Source organism: Thermothielavioides terrestris, chromosome 4 (assembly GCF_000226115.1).
Source record: "Thermothielavioides terrestris NRRL 8126 chromosome 4, complete sequence".
In the NCBI taxonomy this organism is placed as follows: Eukaryota; Fungi; Ascomycota; class Sordariomycetes; order Sordariales; family Chaetomiaceae; genus Thermothielavioides; species Thermothielavioides terrestris.
Window position 1 is genome coordinate 100,555 of NC_016460.1, and position 26,776 is coordinate 127,330.

At 64.3% G+C, this 26,776-nt stretch overlaps 13 protein-coding genes across 13 annotated transcripts; 5 read left to right on the top strand and 8 right to left on the bottom strand.

The window, feature by feature from the left end:
* The first annotated feature begins 641 nt into the window (after positions 1-641).
* Positions 642-3,212, top strand: THITE_2118191 (uncharacterized protein). The gene has a single exon (XM_003654902.1). It carries the CDS (start codon positions 998-1,000, stop codon positions 3,149-3,151), a length of 2,154 nt encoding a protein of 717 aa, XP_003654950.1. The 5' UTR covers positions 642-997; the 3' UTR covers positions 3,152-3,212.
* A 417-nt stretch (positions 3,213-3,629) lies between these two features.
* On the top strand, positions 3,630-4,353 carry THITE_2118193 (uncharacterized protein). Its single transcript, XM_003654903.1, has one exon. It carries the CDS (start codon positions 3,697-3,699, stop codon positions 4,003-4,005), a length of 309 nt encoding a protein of 102 aa, XP_003654951.1. The 5' UTR covers positions 3,630-3,696; the 3' UTR covers positions 4,006-4,353.
* A 220-nt stretch (positions 4,354-4,573) lies between these two features.
* On the bottom strand, positions 4,574-8,097 carry THITE_43019 (uncharacterized protein; the record flags this gene model as incomplete). Its single annotated transcript, XM_003654904.1, has 5 exons — positions 4,574-4,726; positions 4,844-5,476; positions 5,609-5,809; positions 6,008-7,672; positions 7,738-8,097. The coding sequence occupies 5 exons, from the start codon at positions 8,095-8,097 to the stop codon at positions 4,574-4,576; spliced, it is 3,012 nt and encodes a 1,003-aa protein (XP_003654952.1).
* A 2,358-nt stretch (positions 8,098-10,455) lies between these two features.
* Positions 10,456-12,203, bottom strand: THITE_2145727 (uncharacterized protein; the record flags this gene model as incomplete). The annotated part of the gene is made up of 4 exons (XM_003654905.1): positions 10,456-10,707; positions 10,772-11,311; positions 11,368-11,494; positions 11,692-12,203. The coding sequence occupies 4 exons, from the start codon at positions 12,201-12,203 to the stop codon at positions 10,456-10,458; spliced, it is 1,431 nt and encodes a 476-aa protein (XP_003654953.1).
* Positions 12,204-13,529: 1,326 nt separating this feature from the next.
* On the bottom strand, positions 13,530-14,893 carry THITE_2118196 (40S ribosomal protein S7). The gene is made up of 3 exons (XM_003654906.1): positions 14,618-14,893; positions 14,264-14,346; positions 13,530-14,195 (listed from the first exon to the last, which is right to left on the bottom strand). The coding sequence occupies exons 1-3, from the start codon at positions 14,777-14,779 to the stop codon at positions 13,829-13,831; spliced, it is 612 nt and encodes a 203-aa protein (XP_003654954.1). The 5' UTR covers positions 14,780-14,893; the 3' UTR covers positions 13,530-13,828.
* A 349-nt stretch (positions 14,894-15,242) lies between these two features.
* Positions 15,243-15,615, top strand: THITE_155268 (uncharacterized protein; the record flags this gene model as incomplete). Its single annotated transcript, XM_003654907.1, has 2 exons — positions 15,243-15,371; positions 15,460-15,615. 2 exons carry the CDS (start codon positions 15,243-15,245, stop codon positions 15,613-15,615), a joined length of 285 nt encoding a protein of 94 aa, XP_003654955.1.
* Positions 15,616-15,725: 110 nt separating this feature from the next.
* THITE_2118198 (uncharacterized protein) lies at positions 15,726-16,641 on the bottom strand. The gene has a single exon (XM_003654908.1). The coding sequence runs from the start codon at positions 16,374-16,376 to the stop codon at positions 15,837-15,839; it is 540 nt and encodes a 179-aa protein (XP_003654956.1). The 5' UTR covers positions 16,377-16,641; the 3' UTR covers positions 15,726-15,836.
* A 1-nt stretch (position 16,642) lies between these two features.
* On the top strand, positions 16,643-17,569 carry THITE_2118199 (uncharacterized protein). The gene has a single exon (XM_003654909.1). It carries the CDS (start codon positions 16,742-16,744, stop codon positions 17,261-17,263), a length of 522 nt encoding a protein of 173 aa, XP_003654957.1. The 5' UTR covers positions 16,643-16,741; the 3' UTR covers positions 17,264-17,569.
* A 505-nt stretch (positions 17,570-18,074) lies between these two features.
* Positions 18,075-19,436, top strand: THITE_2118200 (uncharacterized protein). The gene is made up of 3 exons (XM_003654910.1): positions 18,075-18,374; positions 18,443-18,671; positions 18,740-19,436. Exons 1-3 carry the CDS (start codon positions 18,170-18,172, stop codon positions 19,386-19,388), a joined length of 1,083 nt encoding a protein of 360 aa, XP_003654958.1. The 5' UTR covers positions 18,075-18,169; the 3' UTR covers positions 19,389-19,436.
* A 131-nt stretch (positions 19,437-19,567) lies between these two features.
* Positions 19,568-21,483, bottom strand: THITE_2090132 (uncharacterized protein; the record flags this gene model as incomplete). The annotated part of the gene is made up of 2 exons (XM_003654911.1): positions 19,568-21,095; positions 21,167-21,483. The coding sequence occupies 2 exons, from the start codon at positions 21,481-21,483 to the stop codon at positions 19,568-19,570; spliced, it is 1,845 nt and encodes a 614-aa protein (XP_003654959.1).
* A 280-nt stretch (positions 21,484-21,763) lies between these two features.
* Positions 21,764-22,553, bottom strand: THITE_2118202 (uncharacterized protein). The gene has a single exon (XM_003654912.1). The coding sequence runs from the start codon at positions 22,507-22,509 to the stop codon at positions 21,997-21,999; it is 513 nt and encodes a 170-aa protein (XP_003654960.1). The 5' UTR covers positions 22,510-22,553; the 3' UTR covers positions 21,764-21,996.
* THITE_2118203 (uncharacterized protein) lies at positions 22,533-23,730 on the bottom strand. Its single transcript, XM_003654913.1, has 3 exons — positions 22,947-23,730; positions 22,795-22,876; positions 22,533-22,731 (listed from the first exon to the last, which is right to left on the bottom strand). Exons 1-3 carry the CDS (start codon positions 23,467-23,469, stop codon positions 22,629-22,631), a joined length of 708 nt encoding a protein of 235 aa, XP_003654961.1. The 5' UTR covers positions 23,470-23,730; the 3' UTR covers positions 22,533-22,628.
* A 738-nt stretch (positions 23,731-24,468) lies between these two features.
* Positions 24,469-25,333, bottom strand: THITE_2118204 (uncharacterized protein). Its single transcript, XM_003654914.1, has 2 exons — positions 25,232-25,333; positions 24,469-25,161 (listed from the first exon to the last, which is right to left on the bottom strand). The coding sequence occupies exon 2, from the start codon at positions 25,144-25,146 to the stop codon at positions 24,631-24,633; it is 516 nt and encodes a 171-aa protein (XP_003654962.1). The 5' UTR covers positions 25,147-25,161; positions 25,232-25,333; the 3' UTR covers positions 24,469-24,630.
* Positions 25,334-26,776: the final 1,443 nt, after the last annotated feature.

The window sequence follows — 26,776 nt, forward strand, 5'->3', positions numbered from 1 at the left end:
GGCAAGCATAAGCTGCCAGCGCTTGCCGGGTCACGGCCTGGTCCTGAGTCAGGCACCAGCCGGGAGGAAGCAGCCGTCCCCGTTGTCCGTCCAGATAGGCTGGCGTCGCAGGCGGTTCCCGGCTCAGATGCCGGCTGGCCGAAAGTCGAGGTGTGATGGATGGCCAGTTGGGACTGCCCAGCCAGAATCTCGTCGCCAGCAATCCGCCAACGCGCGGCAAACAATCAAACGTCTCAGCAGTGCTCACGGCAAAGATGGGACCATTTCCATGCGGATCCCGGGGTCTTTTTTGGAAGAATTGCTGGTGGTGGCACAGGACGGGCACTCTGTGCCGTCGCTGAGTTCGGCTCGTCAATTTTGTCGAGCATCCCGTGGTGCGTGCTGTCAATCGTTGAACCACACGGGCACCTGCTCGATACGGCCTCGCTGTGATTGTGGATTATTAGCCTGGGCGCGCACAAGTTCCCAGCATTCTTGGCGGCAGGCATCCATGGTCCAGGCGGGGCGCAAATTAGCTTGAGCAGAGAGAAGCGAACGGTCGAGAAACGATGAGACAAAGAGAGGGAAACTGTGCTGCAACAGGTCGAGTTCCAGTTCCTGCTTCTATTTGCCCTGTCCGTTGCGTACGATGGATATATCTTTGTTTTTCCAGTTCTCCTGTGCCCAAAATTGCCAGATCTGGCTTGCCTGGACCCCTTCCCCACTGGGTCTCGCCCGCGGCGCTGCCAATCACAGGGCCCGGCCTGGCGACCGTTGTGTCTTGGCAGGAGCAACCCGTCCAGGCAGCAGGGGGCGGCGAAAAAATAGCACAAAAAGGTCCCTCGATGTTTCTTGTGTGCCTCGGCCTCCGCTCGTCTGTCTGCATTTCCGCCGTCGTTCGCTTTCCTTTCAACACGATATCACTGAGTTCCAGCACCATGCCGAGTTAGCACCGGCGTCCGGTCTTTTTTTGGTCTCTCCCTCCCCCACGCTCACTTTCCCGCACCCTGTGTGCGACATGGCGCCCCACGGTCGCTTGCGGATGAGGGCAGCCTTAACATCAACTTTATTCGCCGCCACTGCCGCCGCCCAGCACGTGCTCCTCCCCTTCGTCCGGCACGGCGGCGTCGCCGCCGCCCCCGGGCTCTCTCCGCGCGCCGCGTCGGAGCAGGTCGGCCTCGTGTCGTCCGAATATGCGTTCCTCGCCGACGTGTCGGTCGGCACGCCGCCGCAGAACCTGTCGCTGGTCATCTCGCCCTCGGCCGGCGACACGTGGGTGCCCGACGCCAACACGGTCGAGTGCTCGCCCGAGTGGTACTACGCCCGCTACAGCCATGCTACCGACGTGCCCGCGTCGCGCTGCAACTGGGGCAGCTTCAACAAGACGCGCTCGTCGACCTACCTACCCGCGAACCGCCGCTACAGCACCTTCGGGGCAGAGTCCCTCGACGGCGCCTCCGCCGACGGCAGCAACTTCACCGACACGCTGGTCGTCGCCGGGATCGAGCTCGACGACTACCCCATGGGCCTGGTCGACTCCGCCACCCGCTGGCTGGGCGTGCTGGGCCTCGGGCGCAACCTGTCGAGCGGCTACTCGAGCTACAGTGGCGACGAGGCCGGCCAGTACGCCAACTTCATGGACCGCCTGGTCTCGTCCGGCAAGATCGCCACCCCAGCCTACAGTATCTGGCTCGACGACGCCCAGGGCACGTCCGGCGGCCTGCTGTTCGGCGCCGTCGACCAGGCGCGCTTCGACGGCGACCTGGTGCGCCTGCCAGCCGACGAGTCCTACCAGTTCTACGAGTCGTCCGTGGCCGCCTTCGGCGCGACCGTCACCGCCCTCAACGGCACCAGCGGCTCCGGCGTCGCCATGCCGCCCGTGCGGACCAACGATTTCCCCATCGACGTGGTCATAGGGCCGGCCGAGATCTTGTCGTACCTGCCCAACACGGTGGCCGACGCCGTCGCCTCCATGGCCGGCGCCACGTTCAACGAGACGATGGACCTCTACACGATCCCGTGCGACGCCGGCAAGACCAGCCCGGCCCAGTTCGTCCTGGAGCTCGGCGGCTCTGGCGGGCCGCAGCTGCGCTTCGAGACGGCCGACCTCGTCGTCCCGACCGCCGCCTTCTACAGCGTGGCCTACTCGCTGGGGAATGCCTCCAATCTGTGTCTGTTCGGCATCCAGCAGCTCTCCTCGGGCGACAGCAGCAGCTCTTCCTATATCAGCTCGCCCGCCTTGTACAACCTGGGCAGCTCGCTGCTGCGGCGCACCTACGCCGTTTTCGACCTGGTCAACCTGGAGATCGCCGTCGCACCGGTTAGGTTCCCGTCCGGCTCAGGCGCGCCGTCGCCCACCGTCGTGGCGTTTGAGAGCTACGGCGCCACCGCCCCGTCCGCCACCGTCTTCTGCGCCAGCACCTATTGCCAGTCCGCGACCAACAGCGGTTCTGGCTCCGGGTCCGGGTCCGGCTCCAGCTCCGGGTCGCGGTCAGGCTCGAACAGCACCTCCGACGCGCTGGAGCACTGGCAGCAGGTCGCCATCGGCCTTGGCGTCTCGCTCGGCGTCCTGTTTCTAATTGCCGCCGTCGCTGGCGTGGTCATCTGCGTGCGCCTCCTCCGGGCCCGGACCAGCGCCGCCCAGGCCGGCGACCCAGAGGGGGCCCCGGATAGCGGCACGCCGGCGGCCGGGACAGCGGAGAGCAGTGCGGTGGCTGCGCAGGCCCGCAACGGCCCCGGGACGCCGGTCGCGCCGCCGCGGGGCGCCCTGCCGGTCATCCAGGAGAAGCAGGAGGATGGCGCGGCTGCGAACAGGCAGGCGCCAATTGAGGCCCCTCAGCTTCCGGCGGCGTCCGACCGCGGTTCGGCCATCATGTCTGAGCTGTCGGACGCGCAGCAGGGGCAGGCTGAGGGGCAAGCTGAGGGGCAGGCGCAAGCGGAAGTCGAGGCCACGGGCCCGGAGCCTGCCCCGGCGTCAGAGCCGGAGGCGGCGCCGGCAGCCCCCGGGTCACCAAAGGGCAAGGGGAAGGAAGTGGACCGTTCTGTTGGAACCGCTGCGCAGGCTCAGGAAGATGAAGCTATCACGATGCAGGCAATGCACATAACTGGGATCAATCGTGGTGTTGAAGATGTTGTGTTGTGGGAGAGAGGCTCTCCAGGAGCCCAGTCTTAGGCGGCATTTGGGCATCAAGCTGGTGGATCCTAATCTCGGTGGGCCGGCCCGGAGCCCCGGGCCGGGCTGGTTCTGACACGTTCGACCGGGCAAAGCTGATCTGAGCAGACATCTCTGTTTACTAGTAGTAATCGTAAATGAGATACCCGTTTTCACGGGCTGGGCGTTGCTGTGCTATGTGCGGGCCTGGGACGTGAGACGCCGGACAGACCACGACGTCATCGCCACCCATTCTGATGCAGCCTCGAGGGTCCTGCGTCATGGCCGTCAATTTCAAGGTCTGCCCCAATCCGGCGTAGCCTTGCGCCGCACATTGTTCGAGCCGTTCGTGCGCCATCTTGTCGATCCCACCGTCACCGCCGCGTTGACGTCATGCCACCACACCCATCTCCCATCCCTCACTTACATCACCACCCCTTCTTGCACCAGCCCCGTCGATTATCAAGGTAACAGACCAGCACACCCGCCGCATACCACCATCAGCCACCACCCTATTCTCGCTTTCCTGAAGAAAGGAAAGAAAAAGAAAGTTAAGAAAACCAACAATGGCCGTCACGACCGTCCTGACCGACCTCGCGCACTCGCTCGGCGAGCTGCTGTCCTCGGTGTTCGGCACCGCCTACGCGCTGGTGCACTCCTTCGTCGCCGACCTGTTCGGCTTGCTCGCCGGCTTCTTCGCCTTGGCCAACGACCTCGTCCGCGGCGTGGTCGATCTGGTCGGCGGGGTGGGCCGGTTTGTCACTGGTGAGACCGCACCCCCCTCCCCTCCCCGTCCCCTTTTTTCTTTTCGGAAGTCATTACATAGCGTCGTTTTCCTTTTTTTTTTTTTTCTTCTTCCATCCTTGATTATGTGATTAGCGAACACTGACGCGCCGCGGCAGGCAACGTCGTCGTGCTGGGCGTCATCGCCGCGGCCGGCTACTACGCATACGCGCGCTTCGTCCAGCAGCCGCAGCAGCAGCAGGGGCGCGAGCCGGTGGGCGCGAGCGGCGCCGGGGCTGGAAAGAAGAAGGCGAACTGAGTTCGCTCGGAACCACATGGACACGACACGGCACGGATGGGTGGGCGCCCGGATGGGTACATGGCGTTGGGAGGGAAGGGTTGGAGCACTTGCGTTCGAGTTTTCACCAGCACACCGCGTACTGCCATCTGCGGATCGGAACTGTCATTGATCTAAATACTGAACGGGGAGTATCAACGCACCAACGCCCGCCATGCCATATCCGTAAACACCTTGCCCAACCCAGCATATGTAGCGCAACCGAGCAGATTGTCTTCGTACATCAAGCAAGCAGAGAGCAACCAAGACACAGATCTAAACTCCTCCCAGCGCCGCTCGTGCCTCTATCCTAGCGGCAAGCATTCTAGATGCAATTATATGTGTCGTGTCGGGTATTCCAAAGAAAAAAAAAAAAATGCTCATCAAGACTCGCGCTGCGACTCGAGCGCGGTCTCGTACTCCTCGTCGCCCTTACCCTTTTGCACGATGACCGGGTACGGCGCCAGCCCGTCGCCGGCCTTGTCCTTATCTGTCTCCCGGTCGGTCTCGCCGCCGCTGCTCTTGCCGCCCTCCTTCTTCTTGCCCTTCCTGGCGCCCCCGGCCGCCTTCTTCTTCTTGTCGACCTCGCTGTCGCCCTCGTACGCCTCGGCGTCGGCGTCGGCGGCGGCGGGCTCGTCGTCCTTCTTCTCGACGCGCGCGGTCCGCGCGCCGCCGGCGTTGGCCTGCGCGTTGTCGAGGTCGACGCCGCCCTTCTCGCCCATGCCGCCCTCCAGGAGCTCGCCGCCCTCCATGACGACGCGCAGCTCGAGGCCCTCGTCCTTGGAGTAGACGCGCAGCCCGACCACGCAGATGGCGTTCCACGGGTCCGGCTCGTTCTCGTCCTCGGTGTCGTCGCGGTACTTGCTCGCCGCCGCCGTGTTGGACGCCGCCGACGCCGCCATGCGCGGCTTGCGCGAGAAGTCGTCGCTGCTGTACAGCTCCTCCCAGTCCTCGATCGGCGACGCGCTCGACTCGCCGTCCGACGTGACGTACATGTTCGGCGGTTTCTTCGCCGGCGGCGGTGGCGAAGGCGACGACTTGGCGGGCGGCGGCGGCGGCGGGCCGGACACCTTGGCGGCGTCGGCGGGCGGCACCGGCACCTTGTCCTTGCCGTCGGACGGGGCCGTGGCTGACGAGCCGCTCTTGGGCGTGGGGCTGGGGCTGCCGGAGGACTCGGAGCCGGCCGAGGACGCGTCCGCGGTCTTCTCCGCCGGCTTGTCCTCAGTCTTGTCCTCAGTCTTGTCTTCAGTCTTGTCTTCAGTCTTGCCCTCAGTCTTTTCCTCAGTCTTGTCCTCAGTCTTGCCCTCGGACTTGGACTTGGCCTCGGCCTTTTCGGGGTCCTCGGCGGCAGCGTCCTTCGACCCGTCCTTGTCGGCCGGCTTCTCAGCCTGCCCGTCGTTTCCGGCCAGCTGCTCGACCTTCTCCATCGTGGGTGTCTCGGCTGGCGTGGGGATCGGCGTGGCGTCGGGCGACGAGTCGTCAGCGTCGGCGTCCTTGTCGGCGTCCTTGTCGGCGTCCTTGTCGGCGTCCTTGTCGGCGTCCTTGTCGGCGTCCTTGCTGGCGTCCTTGTCGGCGTCCTGCGGGGGCTCTTCCTTGGACTGCGCCTCGGCCGGGGCTTGCTCGCTCTTGGCCTCGTCGGCGTCATTATTCTTCTCTTCGGCCGGCTTCTCGGCTTGCCCGTCATCGCCCTTCGGCGTCGCCTCAGATGGTTTGCTGTCCTCCGGCTTGCTGTCCGCCGGCTTGCTGTCCGCCGGCTTGCTGTCTGTTGGCTTGTCGGCCGGCTTGTCGGCCGGCATCTCGATCGGCTCGGTCTGCACGCCCTGGTCCTTGGGCTTGAGCCCCTCGGCCTGGCGGCGCTTCTCCTCGCGGGCGGCCTGCTTGGCCTCGAGCTTCTGGTTGTTCTTGCGGCCCTGCTTCTTGGTGATCTGGCGGTTGAGGTGGCGCTTCTCCCACAGGCGGTGGCGCTCGGCGACGCGGGCCTCGCTGGCCTTCTTCTGGTCGGCCCGCTTGCGCGCCTTCTTGACGGCCTCGAGGTGGGCGGCGGCCTTGCTGTGGGCGAGGTCGTAGGCGTAGCCGACCTGGGCGAGCTTCTCGTTCTCGGTGCGCTTCTTGCACTCGCGCTTGACGACCTCCTCGACGCTGGGCGCGTCCGGGTTGCGCTCGCCGGCGACGCTGATGAAGACGCTGTAGGTGCCGGGCAGCATGCTGGGCAGCTCGATGGAGACGGAGCGGTCCATCAGGTAGTTGCCGTGGCTGCGCACGATGTAGTCCTCCGGGTCCGGGCGGTCCTGCTCGTGCAGGCGGAACTGCAGGCGGAACGAGTACTGGCCGTGCAGGCCCTTGAAGTAGCGGTTGTCGAGCTGGCTCAGCACGAGCACGAGGGGGGTCTCGCGGGTCAGCTTGATGTGGAATTTCTCGTGGTACTGCGGCTTCCAGGGCACGTCGACGCCGATCCAGCGCTGGCAGCAGCGCCAGTCCGGGTCGCGGAAGAGGCGGGTGCGGTCGAAGTGCTGGTACTTGCGCAGCAGGTCCTCGTACGAGATCCAGAAGACCGAGTCGCTGCCGAACTGGTGGCCGAGCTCCTCCTGCACCTCGGTGGTCCACTCCTTGGACCCGTCGGACCAGGCGCCCTCCCAGATGCCCTTCTTGGTCTTGCCCCAGGGGTTGCGCAGCTTGACGAGGCGGGTGCCGTTGCGCAGCGTGCGCGCCTCCATGACGACGTAGGCGTGGCCCTCCTCGATGCCGTCGCGGTCGCCGTAGCCGCCATCGAGCAGGCCGGTGCTGCAGCCGAACAGGAACTCCTCGTTCACCTTGCTCAGCTCGTTTTCCCAGAAGCCGTCGAGGTCAAGGATGTCGGAGGCGAGCAGCTCCGTGGTGACGCCGCCCGAGAGGTCCTCGAGGCCCTCGCCGATCCAGCCGCCGGCCAGCGAGGCGTAGTCGCCGTGGGCCTTGGCGTAGGCCTTCTCGATGAGCGGCACCCAGGTCTCGTTCTGGTCCTTGCACTGGGCGAAGAAGAGCGCCTTGGAGCCGGTCTGGTAGGTCTGGCGGTAGACGCGCTCGACGTCCTCGCGGTCGATCTGCTGCAGCAGGTCGCGCTGCATGCTGGGCGAGTCCCAGCAGGGCGACTTGAGGTACAGCTTGTCGTCGATGATGGAGTAGATCCACTCGCCGTCGCGGTAGAAGACGAAGCCGTAGATGCCGATGCGGGTGTCGTACTCGACGCAGATGCGCCGGATGCCGTCCTTGACGTTGGCGAGGCCGGACAGGCTGGCCATCAGCCAGCAGTCGCCGAGGCTGCCCTGCTTGACGTCGGAGCCGCTGACGTTGGCCATGAAGGTCGGCTTCTCGAAGATCTCGTGGACGCGCTTGACCGCTTTGGGCACGATTGCGCTCGGGTTCATCATGGTCGACATGCTCAGGTCGAACTTGGTGCGGCCGAGGCTGTTGAGGCAGTGGCCCTTGCCCATCTTGAGGTCCCAGTCCTGGCATGGTTGGTTAGCAGCCGTGGAAGTATAAACCCGCTGGGAGGGGTGTGGGCGGCACGTACAATGTCCCAGCCCGGGTCGCGGTACCGCGTGTTCACGCGGCGGCACTCCTGGATGATCTTTCGGACCTTGCGGCGGCACTCCTCGGCGGCGCGCTCGTAGCCGGCGCTCAGCAGCTCGTTGGAGCGGTCCGAGATGGTCGGCGGCAGCACGGGGTCGAAGGGCAGCACGGCGAGGGCCTTGGCGAACCGCTTGTTGCTGAAGCGCTTCCAGATGCGGTTGATGGTCTGCTGCGGCGGCAGCTTTCGCTTCTTCTTCTTCTTGTTGGCATCGTTCGTCGTGGTGGTCGCGGGCGCGACGCTCTTGGGCTTGGTGTAGGGATAGTCGTCTTCCGAGTCTGACGACGACGAGTAGCCGTGCATGGTGGGCAGCGGCGGGGGCTCCGGCAGAGGCACTCGGTGCCAAACGAGGGTGCAAGTCCGGGGAGAGGGGCGGTGAGGGATGCCCAGCGACCGTCGGGGGAACTCTGGGGTGAGAGAACGGAGCGAGCGGCTCAGAGGTGTCGGTGAACGGAAAAGAAAAGCAGACAGGCAGAGCCGAGCCCGGGTCTCGGAGCACAGGCTATTTATTCTGCGGACAGCGTGAGCAAAGCGGTGCCTGGGCTCGCCCCGACAAAGAAAGGCGACAAAGATCGGGGCCTCAGACGGGGAGCGGTCCGCCGGGGCTCGCCCTGCACCCGAGATCGGGGTTTGAGCGGTGGCGGAAACCTGGGGTTCCAGAAATGATCGGCTGCTCCTGTGCCTGACCGGAGAGACGGTGCTGCGAGGGACGGGGCGGGCTGGGACGAAACGCAGGAACCGGGTGGCGGCACTCACAGTGTAAAGAGCACGGACGGATCGGGTCAGTGCTGGCGTCGGTTTCGGTGATCGGTGATCGGTGATCGGTGTCGGTGTCGGTGACGGCGGCGGGGAGGGGAGGGACTGAGGTGGTTCGGACGAAAAGGCGGTGGTGCTGATTCCCACGAGGCCGGGCTGGCTGCTGCGAACACTTTTATACGACCGCCACCCGGATAGGCTCCCTACCTACCGCTTGCACGCATACACATACATGGTTGTAAGCCAGCAGCAGCCAGCCAAGCAGGCAGCCTCGCCCTAACTAGCTGAAGCCGGATAGGCGCAGCTGCGGCACCCCCGTCTAGGACGTCGAGGGCCCGGCCAAGGCGGAAGCGCATGCGAACCGCTCAGGTTGCAGGCCCGGTGTGACCCCGCGCAGCCCGCACCAGAGCCGCCCAGCCACAGCACCTTTCCATGTCGTGCTCTTGTCGCCAAGCGCCTCTCGCTCCCGCCCATCGTGGCGATGCAGCCGTTTCGAATACTCGGTCGATTATGGAGACTCGTGGGAGTTGCACTGTCCGCGACAGGCAGCACCCATGTCGGTCAGCCAAAATCGGTGGGGCGCGCCAGGGTCCAGTCGTCCGCTGCCGGCGGCTGCAACGTGGAAAGAACAGAACCAAGACGGAACAGACACCCATGGACGCATCGAGTGCGGCAATCGAACTCAGCAAGCGACTTCCAATCAAGCAGAGCGAGGCGGCGAACGCTTCAATGCCGCAGAAGCCACAGGAGGCCACAGGAGGCCCACAGGCACCAGTCGACGCCCCCGAAGCCCCACAGCCCCACCCACAGCAGCACACCGGAATGCAGCCCCACCCTCCCACCGGCACCTTGCGGCCTGCTTGAGGCACGCCCGTCTCCCTCCCAACACCAGCCATTGCTGACTCGATCGCGTTTTGCTAATCGTTCCGTGCTTCATCTCATGCGCATTTACTCTCACGCGGTGCCGGCAAAGGGTGGCCGAGCACCTGGGCAGGCCGCCTGCGATCCTGTAGTCATTCAACCGCACATGAACACGCACACGCGAACAGCACATTTCCTTCTCGCACACCAACTTTCCTGCTAACTGCATATATTCACTGCGTGAGAAGTGCGCGCACCGGACCGCCCGAGATATTAGTCGTCGGCTGCCGGTCGCGAGGCAACCCTCCGAAGGGCCCCTCCCCGTCGCCTCCATCAGCTTTCTCGCACCGCTACGGCCAGCCAGCGGGTCCCGGCGCGGCAGTGAATATCAGGGCTGCCATCCATTGGCTCCGGCCACGGTGCTCGACCCGCCCATCCCGTCCAAGTGCAGGGTGGCGAACCGCCGCCGCTCCCCGAAGCCCACTTTACCTAGTGAACCGGTTTCCGGCGTTCGAGTGGTTCGTGGATTGGGTCATTGGCGATGCGTGAAGGGTCTGGTCATGGCGATCAGGGTCCCGGGCTTCTGCAGTGCTGCGACGTCGGCTGTGGGGTAAATGGGGTTTGGGGTTCGTCGTCTTGCTGCTCTTCTCCCCCGTGGCCCATTCGGCCCCGGCTCTCTGCAGCCGGCCTCACGCGCGAAACCGGCGCCCGGCGGCGTTTTGCCGTGTTTTATTTCTTGACCTACCGCCCGACAGAAGTTGTCTCGTTCAGAAGCATCAGGTTGTGCTCGAGTCGGGTGCAACCCTACGGGCGCAGAACACAAGATCGGACACACAGGCTGCAGTGCGACGGATCATCCAACGCCAGACCGGGGCCTGCGGAACCCACAAGGTGACCCAGCCGCGGCAGCAATGGCTTCCGGTCCGCCGTTCATAGACGAGTCGATTAGGCGGGGCACCTCTCACAACACCGATGGGCAATGGACGATCACCACTCGTGCTGCAGCTTCGCGAAGACTACCTCAGCAGGCGTCCACGCGTCGAACTACGTGCTGGCGGATCCAGTCTCTACGGCTGCCGGCCTGTCCTTGTCCGCTGCTCCCGCCCCGCCTTCCCGCAGCCCGTACTCCGTCTCCAGCTCGGTCGACAGCGGCAGGTGGTCCTCGATGGCCACGGCAAACACCCCTAGGATGCTGAGCGCCACGCCCCACCACCAGACAGCCTTCAAACCCGCCACGTACACCTGCACCACCTCGCTCCACATGGCAAAGTTCACGGTCGGGGCCAGGCCGTGCGCCTGGCTGGCCCAGCGCGTAGGCGCCGCCGCCGGCCAGCTGGCTCCGCAGGTCGGCAGCCGAGACGGCCGGCACGCTGTCGTCGACCACGCCATTGAAGATGATGGACGGGATCGACACGCCCCATACGAAGCCGAAGGTCTTGATGAAGGAGAACACGGCCGTCGCGGCGGCCACGTCGGACTGCGGGAGGCCGGCGAGGATGGCCGGGAGCACTGTGGAGATGGTGGGGCCCAGCCCGATGACCGTGACCAGCTCGTACCAGGCCCACGCGACCTTGGGCGTGTCCGGGCCGAGGAGCGTGAACAGGCCGAAGCCGACGGCGCTCAGGGCGAACGCGGCCACGTGGATCGGGCGGTAGACGCCGAGGTGGCTCATGAGGACGCCTCCGACGGCGGCGGCGAACAGCGTGCCGATGGCGAACGGCAGGAAGTAGACGCCCGAGTCCATCACGGTGGTGCCGAGGACGGCCTGGAAGTAGACGGGCAGGAAGTAGCCCGCCGTCTGCATCAGCACCGACGACAGGAACATCAGCACGTAGCCGCCCGCCGACGTGCGGTTGCCGAACAGGCGCGAGGGCACCCCCGGGTTGCGAGCGATGAAGTGCTCGTACAGGTGGAAGCACAGCCAGCCCACAGCGCCGAGCACGATCGGCAGGCCACGCGGAACGACGACCACGGGTGTACGACGCCGCCGGTTACTAGGCCGATGAGCGCCGCGATGATACTCGGGATGAAGATGAGATTGCCGACAACGTCGAGCGACGCGATACTAGAGGCCAGGTCGCCGCTATGGACGTGCATAAACAGCTCGATGTCGCGAAGGCGATACCACAGATGTGATGGCTACGTTTGCGTCAGCACCAGGTGCCAGGGCATCCAACCGGCTTGGGGGACACTCACTTGAGGTAGAAGATCCACCGCCAGCTGTGCTCGCCAAGGACGCCGCCGAGGACCGGCCCCAGCGCAGCGGCCACGCCGGCCCACTAGTTGATGATCCCAAGCCACTTGCCGCGGTCCCGCAGCAGCACCAGGTCGCAGGCGATAATATCGATAAGCAAGTAGATGCCGCCCGCGCCGATGCCCTGGATGGACCGCCCCGCAATGAACATGGCCGGGTTCGCCGCGCCGCCGGCGATGCCGCTGCCGAGGGTGAAGAGCGCGACGCACACGACCGTCGGCACCTTGCGGCCAAGGATGTCGGCCAGCTGCCCGACCAGCGGCTGCACCGCCGTCGCCGCGAACACGAAGCAGTTGGCGATCCACACGTACACGGCCGAGCCGTCGAGCTTGGCCGTGATGGTCGGCAGCGCCGTGAACAGGATCATGGCGTCGAGGGACGTGATGAAGGCGAGCAGGCTGAGCGCCACGATGACCATCCAGAACCGCGCGGGCCGCCGCTTCGGCCGGGCGGCGTCCGCAGGCGCCGCCGCGCTTGTTGACGATGTGCCCGCCGCCGCGGGCTTTTCGGACTCGGCCGGTGCGTCGGTGCCGGGCATCGCAGAGAGCAGGAAGAAGAGGCTGATGAACCCAGGGGACTTTGAGGTTTCCCTGCAGCGTCCACGGCAATTGTCTGACACTCGTCCCCGTGCCGCTGGTGTCTTCGGAGGAGAATGCTGGCTGCCCGCGCGCTCACGGCAGCGGCTGCCTCCGAATATAAGGGGGGCTCCCTTCTCCCCCCGTGGCCAGAGGATTGTCATGCCTGAATCCTCCGGGGAAGCCGCGTGGTCGAGATGGCGGAAGCACAGGCGTCAAGCGCCAGTGGCTGGTTTGGCCCCCAACAACCGTGAGATTGCATCCTTTCTGCACAGCTTCCGCTGCCATGATACGCTCCCGGGGGTCAGCTTCCACGTAGTCCAGAGAGTTTTCAGCCCTAATGCTACCCAGCGTTCGCCGCTGCCAAAGGACAAGATCCCCCGGAGCGGGTTCATTCTCCTGCCTGGCCTTGGATGCATACTAAACCATATGACACAGAGCTCCTCGCAAGAACCATCACCGCCCAGGTAGGGCCGTCAGCATAGACCGCCAACTGCACGCCCACTCAGGCCAACGCGGCCAGCTGCTGGACAGAGAGGCTCCCCGGCCAACGGGATGCACTGCCGGTCACCGTAGGAGTCTCGCCCTGAGCCTTCAACCACCTGAAATGAGAGTCGCCTCAGAGCGAGGAAGCGCGAAGCGTCCTGAGCTTGACCGGAGGATGAACGTTGCCAAACCTGCTTCTTACGTAGTGTTGGCCCCTGTATACACTAGTTCCTGTAGCGTAACGTCTGAGCACACAGGAACTCGCAAAGTCTCGCAACCAGCCAGCGGCGGCCCATCGTGCCTCGTCCCCAATGATATCATCTGTCTCAGAGTGGCCCCATCGGTCTCCCTTCCAGACAGGACACCCCAGCCCCTGTAAGTGTGCATATAAAGCCAACCGCAAGCCCCCTTCACAGTGACAGACCCAACAAACGAAAGCCGCGTCCACCGGACCATTCACCATGACCCCGACGCACGAGGGACCACGGCGGCTGCGGATCGCCATCCTACTCAACTCGTAACGTACTCGTAACGCACCGCTCGCCCTTCATCAGCGAGATTCGGCCCTCGCATGACTGCGCAATCGGCGGCCAACGCAATCCTGAGTGTTCCAGGACCATCCCGAGAAGGAACGCCCGGTCGCGCCAAGCTGAGGATCCGCGACGCCTCGCGGTGGTTTTTGGCGTCGGCGAGGACGACGCGGTCGCCCTGGGCGAGGGTGCTTCGAGAGGGCCGCTGGAGAGAGCGGCCGCGCGACGACGCCGAGGTCTGGACTGGACCCGAGAGAAACATCATCCCAGCAACGAGATTCACTTGTGAAGATAAGCGTGCGCAGAATCACCAGTAGCAGAAAAGGCAGTAATGAAAACAGACACCTGTATCGGGCCACGGAAAGTACGCAGAGGAGCTTGTATTGCGGGGCGTGGTGGTGGTAATGGAAGATCAAGCTTGCATTCCCAACAAGCTACGGAACGCCGTCCCTTTTGGTTGCCCGTGCATGCATCGCATCAGACCCCTACCCGAATGCCAAACCCAAATCTGATCCTCGGTGCGCCAGCCCACAAACAAGCAACTGCTCCTCCACCTCCTCCCCCGTGAGCGCCTAATAGTCGATGGAGCTGGTCTGGGGGAACTCGAAGACGACGCCGCGGCCGGTAAGGCGGCGGTAGACCTCCGAGTACGTGTCGAGCCGGTAGTCGACGCCGCCGCGCTCCTTCTCGTCGAGGATGACCTTGAGCGTCTTGGAGCCGTCCTCCTTGGTGCGCAGGCGCTTGCCGACAATCTCGACCGGGTAGACGAGGTCGGTCAGGATGGCATCGTGCACGGCCGTGAGCGTGCGCGAGCGGGGGCGCTTCTGCTTGAGCGTGTTGCGCGAGCGGCTGGACCGCTTGGGGCGCGGGAGGATGCGGCGAGAAGCCAGGATCAGCACGTGGCGGTCCGAGAACTTCTTCTCGAGCTCGCGGGTCAGGCTGCGGGCGGGGGTCAGCATGTCGGCCGGGCACGAATCGCCCGCGGGCGTGGGGGGCGGAGCACTCACCGCTGCTGAACCCGGTGGAAGCCCTGCAGCGCAGGGACGGGGACAAAGATGACAATTGCCTTCTTGCCGTGGCCGACTTCGATCTGTGCCAGATCCAAGTCAGCATGCGAGCTCCAGGATGACTATGCAATCCTTGGACCGCTCCCGTCCTATTCCGCGCGCTTGTATGGTATTTTGACGTTATGGCGGCCGGGCGCGAGGCCCGCCGTGCCCCATGTGCGATCAATCTGCCAACGCTGCGACGACGCCCGAGGCGCGGCGACGGCCGGCGCTCGCCGAGTCGGGGGAACAGGATGCCGGGGTGCGGTTCGCGGACGCCGAGGGCGGGCGGTTGCTTCACGGGCGCGTTCTCACCTCACGGGCCGAGACGAACTGCAGCGGGCGGAGGGCGACCTTGAGGTCGGCCGTGTTGGTCTCGAGGTCGTAGAGCGCGCCGGCGATGGCCTGCTCCAGCTCCGACGGGTTCTGGCGGCTCGGGCTGTTGGCCGCGATCTTGTTGAGAGACGGCGAGCTCATGGTGGCGCTTGTCGATTGATGCCGGGTTGGATGGTCTTCGCGGGCGGATGAACAGAGGTCAATCGACTGCGGGAAAAGGCAAAACGGAATTGGAGGGTAGGGTTTGCAGCCCTGGGGCTGCATTTTTCGGTGGGCCGCGGCGAAAGCGGCAGGCGGTGTCGGGCGTCAGAACGGCTGGGTGCAGTTGCCAAGCGGCAAGCGCCCCACTCCAAGGAAGTGGCTGGAAGCCACTCCTTCTCCCCTAACCCTAGAACCCCCTTCCTCTCTTTCTCGCCCTTTACTGGCACAAAACAGTTCAGCTTCTCTGGGTGAACTAGGAAAGCATCAGTGCGCTCCTCTAGGATTACTTGGACAGTGCTATAGAAAGGAGAGCGACTAGCAGCCCTTCACTAGCGGAGCGCAATAGAATATAGATTGTGTGGACCGAGTATGTCTTCCTTCGTCTGGTCTCCGACCGCCCAACATGGATGGCAAGCCGGTTGCCTGCGTCGACGAGCCACAGGCCATCCTGATCTTCAACCTGACATATGGCACCGGCATCTTCTCTACCGAGCTTGCAGCGTATCTAGCTGCACGGCTGTTACGTGATCCTGTGTTATCCTGGGGTGCGGCCTGCCGAGCTTGTGGACGGCGAGCGAAAGAAGCCAAAGCATGGCTCTCTGGATGAGCTCTTCGGTCAGAATGTCATTGGGCCGGCTGACGGTGACGGCGGCAACGACAAGGACAAGACCTCGGAGACCGACGATGGGGAGGCGCCCGACGAAGCTTCCCAGCGGCTTAACGAGCTACTCTCGCAGGAGACCAGTGGGCGTGGTCATCCAAAGGCGCTCTGCTAGGGCTATCTTCTACTTCACCCCCACCGAGAAGCTGATCATCTTTGCCGTCGGCGTGGTCATCGCCCACGCGCTACCTACGCGACCACGCCTTCGATGCGCCAAGCTTGACCGACGACGCCCACGTGCTTGGGGCCAGGCCCGCCTTTACCCACTGCATTCCGATGCGTTGGAAGGAATCCATGATCAAGCGTGACCAGCGAGAGCGTTCCACCACATCCGTTTCACCCCGGGTATGTGTTCTCCACCAGTTCAATGGCTTTCTTGACCATCTCGCGATCCATCTGGAACGTCAACTTGTCCAGAACTTCCGTGTAGCTGAGGAATTCCACCGCGTATCTGTCCTTCTCGGGCGATTCCTTGGGTGGCGTTTCCTCGTCCACAGCAGCGACAAACCACCAAATGAGCTTGATTTGACCTTCACCAAGGCGGCGGATTTGCAAGGTGAAAGGCTCGCAAATACCGGTGTAAAAACGTGCCCGGTCGTCTAACTGCTCGGGTTCCACCGCCGGCGGGGCTCGAGTGTGCATGTTCACGGGAAGGAGCCGGCAGGCAAAGCCGGTCTCTTCGGTGACCTCGCGCAGGGCGGTCAGGTGGCGAGGCTCTCCGCAATTTCGCCGTCCCTTGGCCAGCACATACTCGCCACGCTTCAGGATGTGAAGCACGCAGACCTCCCGGGAAGAGAGACGGAACAGAACTGCGCCTGCACTCTCGACGAATGCCTCGGACATGTACTGCTCCGACTCAAAGCGAGACTCGGCCATGGCGGGAGTCCCAATTGCCAGCCGTGATTGAGAATACGGGACGCAGATGGCTTATTCTCCTTGTGGAGTGTGCAAATCGGAAGTGATGGGATGAGATGCTTGAGAATAAAAAATCGTCGCAGATGTTGGGTTTTGGCACCATGTTCCTGAAGCACACAGTAAGCGACGTTTACCCGGCTGCAATTCGCAAGAGGGACGGGAAGCCCGTTGTTGCCTGGAGGTTGGCGCGGGAAGGCGTGGCCCCGCACCTCTACTGAGGTAAAAATTCTGTGTTCTGTCAGCCTCGCCAGGATTGACGCTTCTTGCACTGTACGGATCCGTGCACCTTCACTCGAGATCGTTCGTCTCGCTCGCTCCCCCGACAAATGGCCAGCTCCAGGCAAGCGGCAGCCTCTGGCGCGTCCGCAAGCGCAAGCGCAACCGCGGTGGCCGGGTTCGTGCTGCCCCTGCCGTACCGGCTCTTCTTCCTGCTCGTCGAGCCGATCGCGACGCTCGCGGGCGCGTACTACGCCTTCTTCGACCAGCGCACCTACCTCGACCTCACGCACGCGGCCTCGGCGCCCTCGCCCGTCCCGCTCGGCACCTCCATCGCCATGTCGCAGCTTGCCAATCTCTACCTCGCCTTTGCGCTCAGCGAGGCGCTCGTCCTGCGGTCGACCGCGGACCTCCGCGTCTGGAGGACCCTGCTCTTCTGCCTGCTGGTCGCCGACTTTGGCCATCTCTACACCGTCCGCGCGCTGGGGCCGCAGATCTACTGGCGCGTCTCCGAGTGGAATGCCATCGACTGGGGCAATGTTGGCTTCGTCTATCTGGGCGCGTCCATGAGGGCTGCCTTCCTGGCGGGGGTCGGGTTTGGCGCAAGGAAGAAGGTCACGAAAGCTGCCTGAACACGGGGAGGGGCCGAGGAGGCTGCGGTGGCGGCCCCGAACAGCAGCACCGAGCACGGGGCCGCATGGATGGCACTTGCTTTCGTTATGGCAGTCCGGTGTTGATCGTGCTATGGCTGGGCCATGTTTCTGAAAGGCAAGACGCACCTATGGCTGCCTCAAGCCTGCCCTAGTTATGAAGCTCCCAGCTCTCAGGCGGGGCGCCGTCTCCAAGACTTCCTTTCCAGCACCTGCTCGTCTGCTCGAGCACCGGTCGCCGGCGACCAGACCGCAGGGCAAGAAATCCACGAAGCCTTGCGCTGCTTTTGCTCAGACCTCGATTCCCCCTGACCCAGCAACTAATATGTCGAACCTACCTTAATTCGTACAACGCCCCCCTCGCCCAGTCAAGCCCCTGATTGATGAAAAGCTCGTCCTCCTCAAGCTACCCAGCCGCTGCTAGCCAGTGACCGACATCGCATCGTGGGGCTCTTCACTTCCTTGTCTGCCGTCCCCTCCCCGGCCCCGTCGCAGCATGGGGAGTCCTCTGATTTGTGGGAAAACCGGCTGCGGTCGTCCGCCCGGCCCACAAGCTCGAAGCACCTGGGTTGGCCTGGCGGGGCACGGCGGGGTCGGCGCGTTGGAGGGGCCCATCGCGGGCTCTCAGTCCTCCTCGCGGCTTAAACCCGCTGGCTGGAACGCTCTGCCAATTGTGCCGCTCGTTATGTACTGGATAATATCGCTGATGCTCCACGTGGAGTCGCTCAGCCTGGAGTGGGGTCGTCTCCTGCCCCTCCCAGGCTTTGGGAACTCTTAAAACGGCGGGGCGTACCCCGTCTTCCTGCTTCGGAGGAAAGCTTGCGATCGTGATTCCCGCTTCCGCTGACTGCAAGCAACTTGGCCCGCTTTCCCTGTCCGTCCGCCGCCATGTCCGTCCCCGAGAAGTTCACCGGTTTCCAGGTCCACGGGCCCGAGACGTGGCTGGAGTTCCACAAGAACGAGTTCCAGCCCAAGCCGTTCGGCGACTACGACGTCGACATCAAGATCGAGTGCTGCGGTGTGTGCGCTAGCGACGTCCACACCATCAGCGGCGGCTGGGGCAAGCAGCACTACCCCCTCGCGGTCGGGCACGGTAGGGCCGGTCCCGCGGATATCCCTTCTCTCTCTCTCTTCCCCGGGGGAAATGCTGACGAGACGCAGAGATCGTCGGGCGGGCCGTCCGCGTGGGACCGAAGGTGACGCTGATCAAGCCGGGCCAGCGCGTGGGCGTCGGCGCGCAGAGCTACTCGTGCCTGAACTGCCGGCAGTGCAACAACGACAACGAGACGTACTGCCGCAAGCAGCTCGACACGTACGGCGCCGTCTGGCCCGACACGGGCATCGTCTCGCAGGGCGGCTACTCGTCGCACGTGCGGACGCACGAACACTGGTGCGTGCTACCACCACCCTAATTAAGCACCGCGCAGCAGCAGCTGACAATCGTTCCTCCCCCCGTAGGGTCTTCCCAATCCCCGATGCGCTGCCCAGCACCGCGGCGGCGCCGATGCTCTGCGCCGGCCTGACGGCGTACTCGCCGCTGGTGCGCAACGGCTGCGGGCCCGGCAAGAAGGTGGGCATCGTGGGCCTCGGCGGCATCGGGCACCTGGGCGTGCTGTTCGCCAAGGCGCTGGGGGCCGAGGTCTGGGTGATCAGCCGGTCGCACGCCAAGGAGGCGGACGCGCGCAAGCTGGGCGCGGACGGGTTCCTGGCGACGTCGGACCGCGACTGGAACGCGCCGCACGTCATGACCTTCGACCTGATCGTCAACACGGCCAACAGCTTCGACGGCTTCGACCTCGACGCCTACCTGAGCCTGCTCGACGTGCACGCCCGCTGGGTCAACGTCGGCCTGCCCGAGGGCGACGGCATCAAGGTCCGCAACCAGACCTTCCTCGGCAACGGCTGCTTCTTCGGCAGCTCCCACCTCGGCAGCCGCCGCGAGACCCTCGCCATGCTGCAGCTGGCCGCCGACAAGGGCATCCGCACCTGGGTCGAGGAGGTGCCCATCAGCGCCGAGAACCTGGCCACCGTCATGACGCGGCTGCACAAGAACGACGTCCGGTACCGTTTCTGCCTAACCAACTACGAGGACCAGTTCGGGGCGTGAAGTGCGGTGGGAAGGGAAGGGGTGGTTGCACGATGGTGGTGACACAATGTTTGTACTGTAGTGTATCAGCACCGGTCTTGAAAAAAATTGCCATGTCTAGAAGCTACGGGTATCTCGCATGTCTTTGTAGGAAAGTTGCACCCTCCTCACGTCTGCTTGAATCCTCCTCCCCTCACCCTTCACGTCTGCTTGATCCTGCCGAGCCCGAGAACACACCAGTAGGCCAGCTCGCGCTTCTCCCTCGCCTCCTTGGCGGCATCTCTGCCCGCCGCCGCGCCGACGTCGTCGCCGCCGGCCTCGCCCTCCCACTCGACGCGCACGAACATGGGTATCTCCAGCACATCCTCGTCCTCGCGCAGGGGCGGGTCGCCAGGCGCGAGCCGCAGCGACGCCGGCACGACCTCGACGACGATGCTGACCCAGTTGCGCCCGCGCTCCCAGATCTTGCCGACCTCCAGCTGGCTGTGGTGGGGGTTGTTGCTGCTGCTCTGGCCGCCGCCCTCCTCGCCGCGGCGCCGCCGCCTGTCCTTGTCGCGGTCGCGCTCGCCGCTCTCCTTGAGCGCCTCGTCCCACACGTCTGTGTTGGCGTCGATCTCGAACTCCGGGCACAGCACCGTCACCTTGCTGGCGAAGCGGCCCGGCGTGCGGGCCGGCGCGCCCAGCGTGACGCGCACCGGCTCGAAGATGGGGTTCTTGAACGTCAGCAGGTAGTGCGCCGGCCGCAGCGGCTCGAGCAGCGCGCCCGGCACTACGGCGGGCCCCGAGGCGGAGCCGCCGCTGCCGGAGGAGGAGGAGGAGGAAAGCGGCAGCGGGCGCACGGCGATGCTCGGGATGTAGCTGCCGGCCACGAGGCGGATGCGGAAGCGCGTGGTCTGCACCTTGGCCTCGGGCTTGCTGATGATGTGGCGGCAGACCGGGCAGCGCTTGGAGCGCTTGGTGCGCAGCAGGTAGGGGATCGGGCGCAGCTCCGACGCGAAGCGGGCGCGGCCGTGCAGGTGCGCCTCGCCGAGGTTCGGCGGCTGGTCGCGCAGTTGGGCGGCCGACGCGGTGGCGCCGTGGCCTTCGGACCGCAGCCTGTCGATGGCGGCCGACTCATCCAGGCGGGCCGGCTGCAGGCCCTCGTCGGGCTCGAGCGCCTCGCGCATGGCGCCCACCCGCGACTTGGCCTTCTTATCCTGCCAGCCGCCGCCGGTGTAGATGCTCATGATGCGCGAGAGCGAGGTCGGCGACGAGAAGCCGAGGTCGCTCAGCGCGGCGAGCCCGCTGTCGGCCGAGTTCGGGTCGGCGAGCTGGCCCTGGTAGAAGGCCTTCAGGTTTGCGAACTGGGTCTCCAGGTCCAGGACCTCGGCGCTGCTGCTCGGTCCTCCTTCTTCGCCCCCTGCTGTTGCCGGCGCCGGTGCCGCGGCAGCCTGAGTTCGGTAGGCCGGGTCCTTACGCCGCTCCTTCCGTTCCTTGGCCGTCAGCCGCGTGGCGCCGCCGTTGCGCAGCTTCGCCAGCTGGGCGTGGATGCCGTTCGGCTTCTCGAACTGGATGCCGACCTCGGCCGAGGTCCAGTGGCAGTAGGAGCAGGTCAGCGCGTACGGGCCGGCATGCGGCGCAGCCGCGTTGTCGGGGGCCGCCAGCAGGCTGGGGTCGGGCTTCGTCTCGAGGCTCGTCACGGCGAGCGGGCCGAGGCAGACCGGGCACTGAAAGCAGCTGCGGGTGCATCTGGGGTAGACGGTGAAATGTCAGCTGGTCGCAGCGGCCAAAGAAGAGAGAAGGAGAAGCGTGCGGCCGACCTGTTGCCCTCGCTCTTGAGGTTGCTGCTGGGCACCTCGAACAGGCAGTTGGGACAGTAGTACGAGACGATCTCCTCGGCGACGCAGCGCGGGCAGCGGATCTGGTGGCAGTCCTCGCAGTACAGCAGGTACTCGAGCGGGTAGAGGCTGTAGTTGGACCGCGGGGCGCGCGGGTCGAAGGTGCGGTCGTCGTCGTCGCCGGCGCCGTTGTCGTCGGCCGCCGCCGCCATCGGCGAGCTGCCGTCTAGCGGCCGCCCGGGTGCCGACACGTCGGAGCACGGACACCGTATGTACGTGTAGGGGGTCAGCGCGGCCATTGCGGGTCCTGCATTGCGTGGTGCGGGCGCTCGGCAAGACGGTGGAGGGCGGGCACGGAGGGGCAGGATACTTGCGGTTGACGCGTTTGCTCGACGCGCCAGTTAGCCAGTCAATGCTGACCCTAACCCTGATTGTGGGGTCCACGGTTTGACCTCGCACTGCATCTTCGTTTCTTTCATTTCTTCATCCCGCTCTCCCTCCCTCCATTGCTTATTCTATGTTTCATTCATTCTTCCTAAAGAGAGCCACTTGAACATTGAGCCGACTTAGGATCCTATATCTGTAACTTCAACAATGCTAAATTATAGTCGACGCGCCGTGCCTCGATCAATGCCCCGCTGGCTTGTGTACAAAACGGCCTCCTTTAAATTGAAGTCCGGGGGAGAGGCATCTGGGCTTCCATGAACGTCCCTGAGATAGTCTGTCGGTTATCGTACTGAGAATAGGCCACGCCGCATGTCGCAACGCAGGTCGGATTATTCGAGCTTCTCGTTCGCCCGGATGGGTTTGCTTTACCTCGAGAATGAACAGCACATCAAAGGAATATCCCCTGTATCGGCAGGCAAGACGTACAACTCGCAAAGATCGCGGCGGCCGGAAACCGGCAGGGATCTGTTTGATCCAAGCTCTGCGAAGCCCAAGGAGAGTGTGTCTGGCAGCTCCTGGGCCAGGTTTGACCGCGCGAAAGTCGGAACTTCCGGCACGGAGAGAGCCGTCCGCGCGGTGGCCCACAAACACCAGGCGTTTCTTCCAGACCTCCCTTGCCGCCGATCTCTTTCCTTAGACCGTACGGAGTAAGCAGTGTCCTGGACATGCGTGAGGCTCGCCAGACCCAGTCGGCAAACCCGGGGGAAGCCAGCCGTGCCCTCCACGCCGTTGGGCTCGGAAAGAGGTCGAGAGCGGACACCGACACTCGGAAGCCGCGGCAGACGACGGTCACCATTGTGTGCATTTGGTGCACCAGAGATTTGCGTCCATGAGCAGAGGGCTGGCCTTGCGGAGAACAGCCCTGGCAGCGACATCATGAACACGATGGTAGCATGACGCACGCAAATGTTACCCTGAGCCTAGGCATCGGAACGCGCACAAGCAACGTCACTTGACAGTATCATGTGCAAATCCTCCCGGCTTGATTATAGGGCCTCTATGTACTGGACGGAGGCGCCGACGCCCCAGCCAACCCAGCGATGATCTCCGCTCCCATGCTGTACACCATGAATACCAGGGGCACAACAATCCACGCGCCGCTGGCAGACGGACGAAGTTAGCATCCGAACCGGGCCCGGAGCTGGAAGCACAGGAACACCCACTTTGGAATGATGTACAGGAAGACCAGCGTCCACGGCAGGTTGTGGCCGACGTTGTCGAAGCCGGAGCAAAACTCGTTCAGCCCTTTGCGCCGGTCAGCCTCTCTCCAACGCGCGAGTGGCCAGGGCGGCGCCGCCCGCCGGCAAGCACTCACCGTACAGCACCGTCTTGCTGACGGTCATGACCGCGGCGCTGAACCCGAGCAGCAGCGCCAGCGCGCCGGCCCTGCCGGCCACGGCCCGGCGGCGCCCGGGGACGACGACGCGGCCGTGGCGGTGCCACAGCCACAGGTAGGCGACGTACAGCGCCGTCTCGGCCAGGTTCATGAGGCTCTGCGCGGCCGCGAAGCCGTTGCGCAGGTGCCACTGCTTGAAGCCGTACATGTGGTCGACCTCGCCGTACAGCGCGTACGGCACCCACAGCGGGCGGTGCAGCGCCCCGCCGGGCATCGAGTGCGGCCGCAGCAGGATGTAGCCCGAGTCCCAGAGGACCAGCGGCAGCGAGACGGCGAGCCACAGGAGCGTCGGCGTCGTCGGCGTGTGGGACCAGCCGGGTGGTGAGCGGGGGGCGGCGGCGGCGGCGGCATCGGGTCCCGTCGTCTTCTGCTTGGCGTCGCGGCTCGACGGCGAGGCGGGCGGCGAGCGCCGGCGGCGGCCGGTGGCTTCGGGCTGCGACATGGCGGAAGCGAGGTGTGGTTGTCCCGTGCAGAACAGCCAGCAAGTGTCAGGCGAAAGGGAGATGGGACTACACTCCACTATATGCGTCGGGGGCGGCCCACTGACATCCTTGACCCCTGGAACCGAAAGTGCCCTGCTCCCGGACCGCTGCGGGGCCGCGTGTTTGCCCCAACATTCCAAACGGGCTTTACCAATGTTTCGGAGCAGCCCCGTGGTTTCGTATTGCCCGTTACGATCCGGGGCTGATACGCGCCACCCCCTCCCCTCCCCCCTCGCCAAAGGTCCTCTGCACGAAGGCGGATCCGACCGTCGCTGCCAAAACGTGCGTTGGCGCGCCACATGCCGGCCTCCGCATTGGAATGCCGGACAGCCGCGCATCCTGGCATCGCCACGCCGTGGCTCCGCTAGTCAGTGAAGCAGCTGGCTGGTCGGTGGCAAACCAGCGACGAAAGACACTAGTTATTGCAGGAACTTTACACTACCTGTACGGAACCGTCGGAGTGGTCTGACCACTCAAGGCCATTCGCCAGGCGGGCCAAAAGTTCCCGAGGCTAAACGTTGCGCGGATGCGACGCTGACCCTCTTGGGACAGTGGAGGCAGAATGTGACCTTGGGAATTGCGTATCCAGCCCGGACTACACCTTTGCCGAAAGGTCTATGCAGGGCCTCGCGAGGCCGCAACGGCCAGACAGCAAGATTCACGGAACAATGGGATGGGGCTCGGATGCGGCTCCGTAAGGCAAGAACGAAACACGCCGATTCGAGGCCCGTCGCCGGGCCGGACACAGGGGCTTCCGGTGACGAGCGGCCCCGCACACCGCGAGACCGGGGTTGTGGCACCCAAGGCGGTGCGGGGAACGCCACCACCGATGAGACCACCTGTGGCACAGCTAACCGGTGGGGTGGGACGCCATGGCAAATCCGGGGCGGTTGGGGTCGCACCAGCCACAGTATGTATCACGATGCAGCGCTGGCGAGGACAACGCGCTGGTCGCAGTAGCAAGGAATGAGACGCGTGCCAAGGCAAGTGGAGATGCTGCGATTTGGTGGATAGAGCATTAAAGGCCGGTGGCTGTGAGCTTCGACGGCAGGGAAGCTCAAAACAATCGGAGACTCCAGACTATTGCCAATTCTCTGAAAATGTAGGCGCCACCACCTCCCTCACGGAACCCTCGTCTTGAGCTGCACGCCGTGCCAGTCCTTCATGAGGTCGCCGAGCGCGGCGTTGACGAGCCGCTGCTGCTTCAGCACGGTCAAGCCGCGGAACTTCTCGGAGCTGATCTCGATGCCGTACATGGACCCGCAGCCGCCCGAGATGTCCTGCACCACGAGCTGCGTGGGCGCAAATTCGGCCGCCAGCCGGTCCCAGACCTGCGACTCGCCTTCGGAGAGGAAGCTCGGCTTTTCCAGCGCGTCTGCGGGCGCCGGGGCCGCCTCGCTTGGCTGCGCCGAGGCGGACGGCCGGGCCGCCGAGCTCGAGAGCTGCCGGGCGGCTGGTGTGGAAGCATGGTGCGGCGGGAGCTGGCGGGGCAGACACGCAGCCCGAGCGGACCGGAATTGACTTGTCGCGGCTACCGAGAGCGATCGGCTCGGGGCGGACAGATGCAGGAATCGCTGCGCGGGATTAGCATTGGCCGCGAGGGCCCAGCGGGCGCGCAGGCAGGCTCGGCAGATCATGGCGGCGAGTGCTTGCTATTGTCGGAGCGCCGAGTCAGTCAGCGCATGGGTCGGGGATCTGGCGGTGCGCCACGCGAGCGCTTACCTCGTTCGACCGGCAATGCTGCTCAGCTCGAAAAGCAGCAAATCTGGGATGAATGCAGCCTTCCAAGGTTGGAGCGACGGATCCGCGTCCAGCCGAATTGAAGACGCGGCCTGACCATTGCGCGGCTGCTGATTGGTCCGGCGGTGCCACTTTCCGGGGAAGCCCACCTGCTGCCTGGCCGGTCTTGGCATGCCCATTGTGAGCCGTGCGTGGGATGCTGGGTCTCCCGATTTGCCAACAATGGCTCACGGCACAGCGACAGGGCGCAGGCATGACTTCGTTGTCGAATCCACGACTCCATGAGCGAATGCCATGGGAGTCGATTCACCAATTACCGTTACCGTTACCGTTTCCGTTACAGGCATTACTATGTTCATTGGACGACGGCTCGAGCATGGCGGTAACTAACTAACTCAACCTCATCGACGCAAGCACGAAACCCCAACCGCCCAGCTGTGATCCGCTCGCCTGCTTTGTGCGAGCGCCTCGGCCAACATGCGGTGACTTCCGCCCGCTAGCGAAAATGCGTTCCAGAGAGGTTGCGGTACGGAGTACAGTTTACACGGTGACGGCAGCGGCAGCGCGATAATTTACTCCCGGCGGCCTGCATATATCCAGACACTCGCCTCGGCAGATCTGCGCCCGTCCTGCTGGCTGACGGCTCCCAGTGCCGAGCGACCGCCGTGCACGGCCCATCTCTCGAGCCACTGGTGCGAGCTGTCAAGCCCGGTCCACGCCCAGGATGCTGCGATACTTACGAAAACTACAGTGATGCTTGAAGAGTTCCTGTCAGTTAGTCTTGAGCACTCGGTCAAGAATGCACGGGCAGGTGTTGAGCACGACCAGGGGCCGCGCAATGCGGGGCATCTCAGCCGGGAAGGTGACATCTCGTGGTCGTCGTTAAAGAGGTCCCGCCAAGACTAATTTCGGAACCTACCGCTTACAAGTATTTACAAATCGCCAAGGCCACGACGACTTCAAGCAACATCAACAGCGAAGAATCGCAAAGACTCGTAGCAACAGCTTTGCGAAACCTCAACCAAATCGAAAGAAAAGAAAACGAAGTTAACCCGCACCCTAACCTTGACCCTCACCCTAACCATAACCCTCACCCTAACCAGCGGGGGGCTGGCGCCGCCCCCCGCACCCCCGGCGAACTAACCCTTGGCGATAGTGCAAACCCCTTGGCGGTCTTGGCGGGGTACTGACGTTGTAAAAACATTGCCGACAATTGGCCGAAATTAGTCTTGGCGGGACCTCTTTAACGTCTACCCATCTCGTGCTGCAGGAACTGCACGTTGATAGGCAACATCGACGGCTGGGGCAATCTCCCTCCTTCCGGGCCAGGAACGATTTTGCATGACGAGCCTCCTTGACGCCATTTCCGCTCCCCGCCAGCCAAGGCTCACGGCGCGATGCAGTTGCCCGAAACGGCGTGGCAGCGCGTCTGTGCCGAGACTGAGGGCAGAGTCGATTGTGTTATCGATCCAAGCCAAACGCCGGACACACGGGACCCCGCGTCAACTGCTGCCGTCTCGGTGTGCC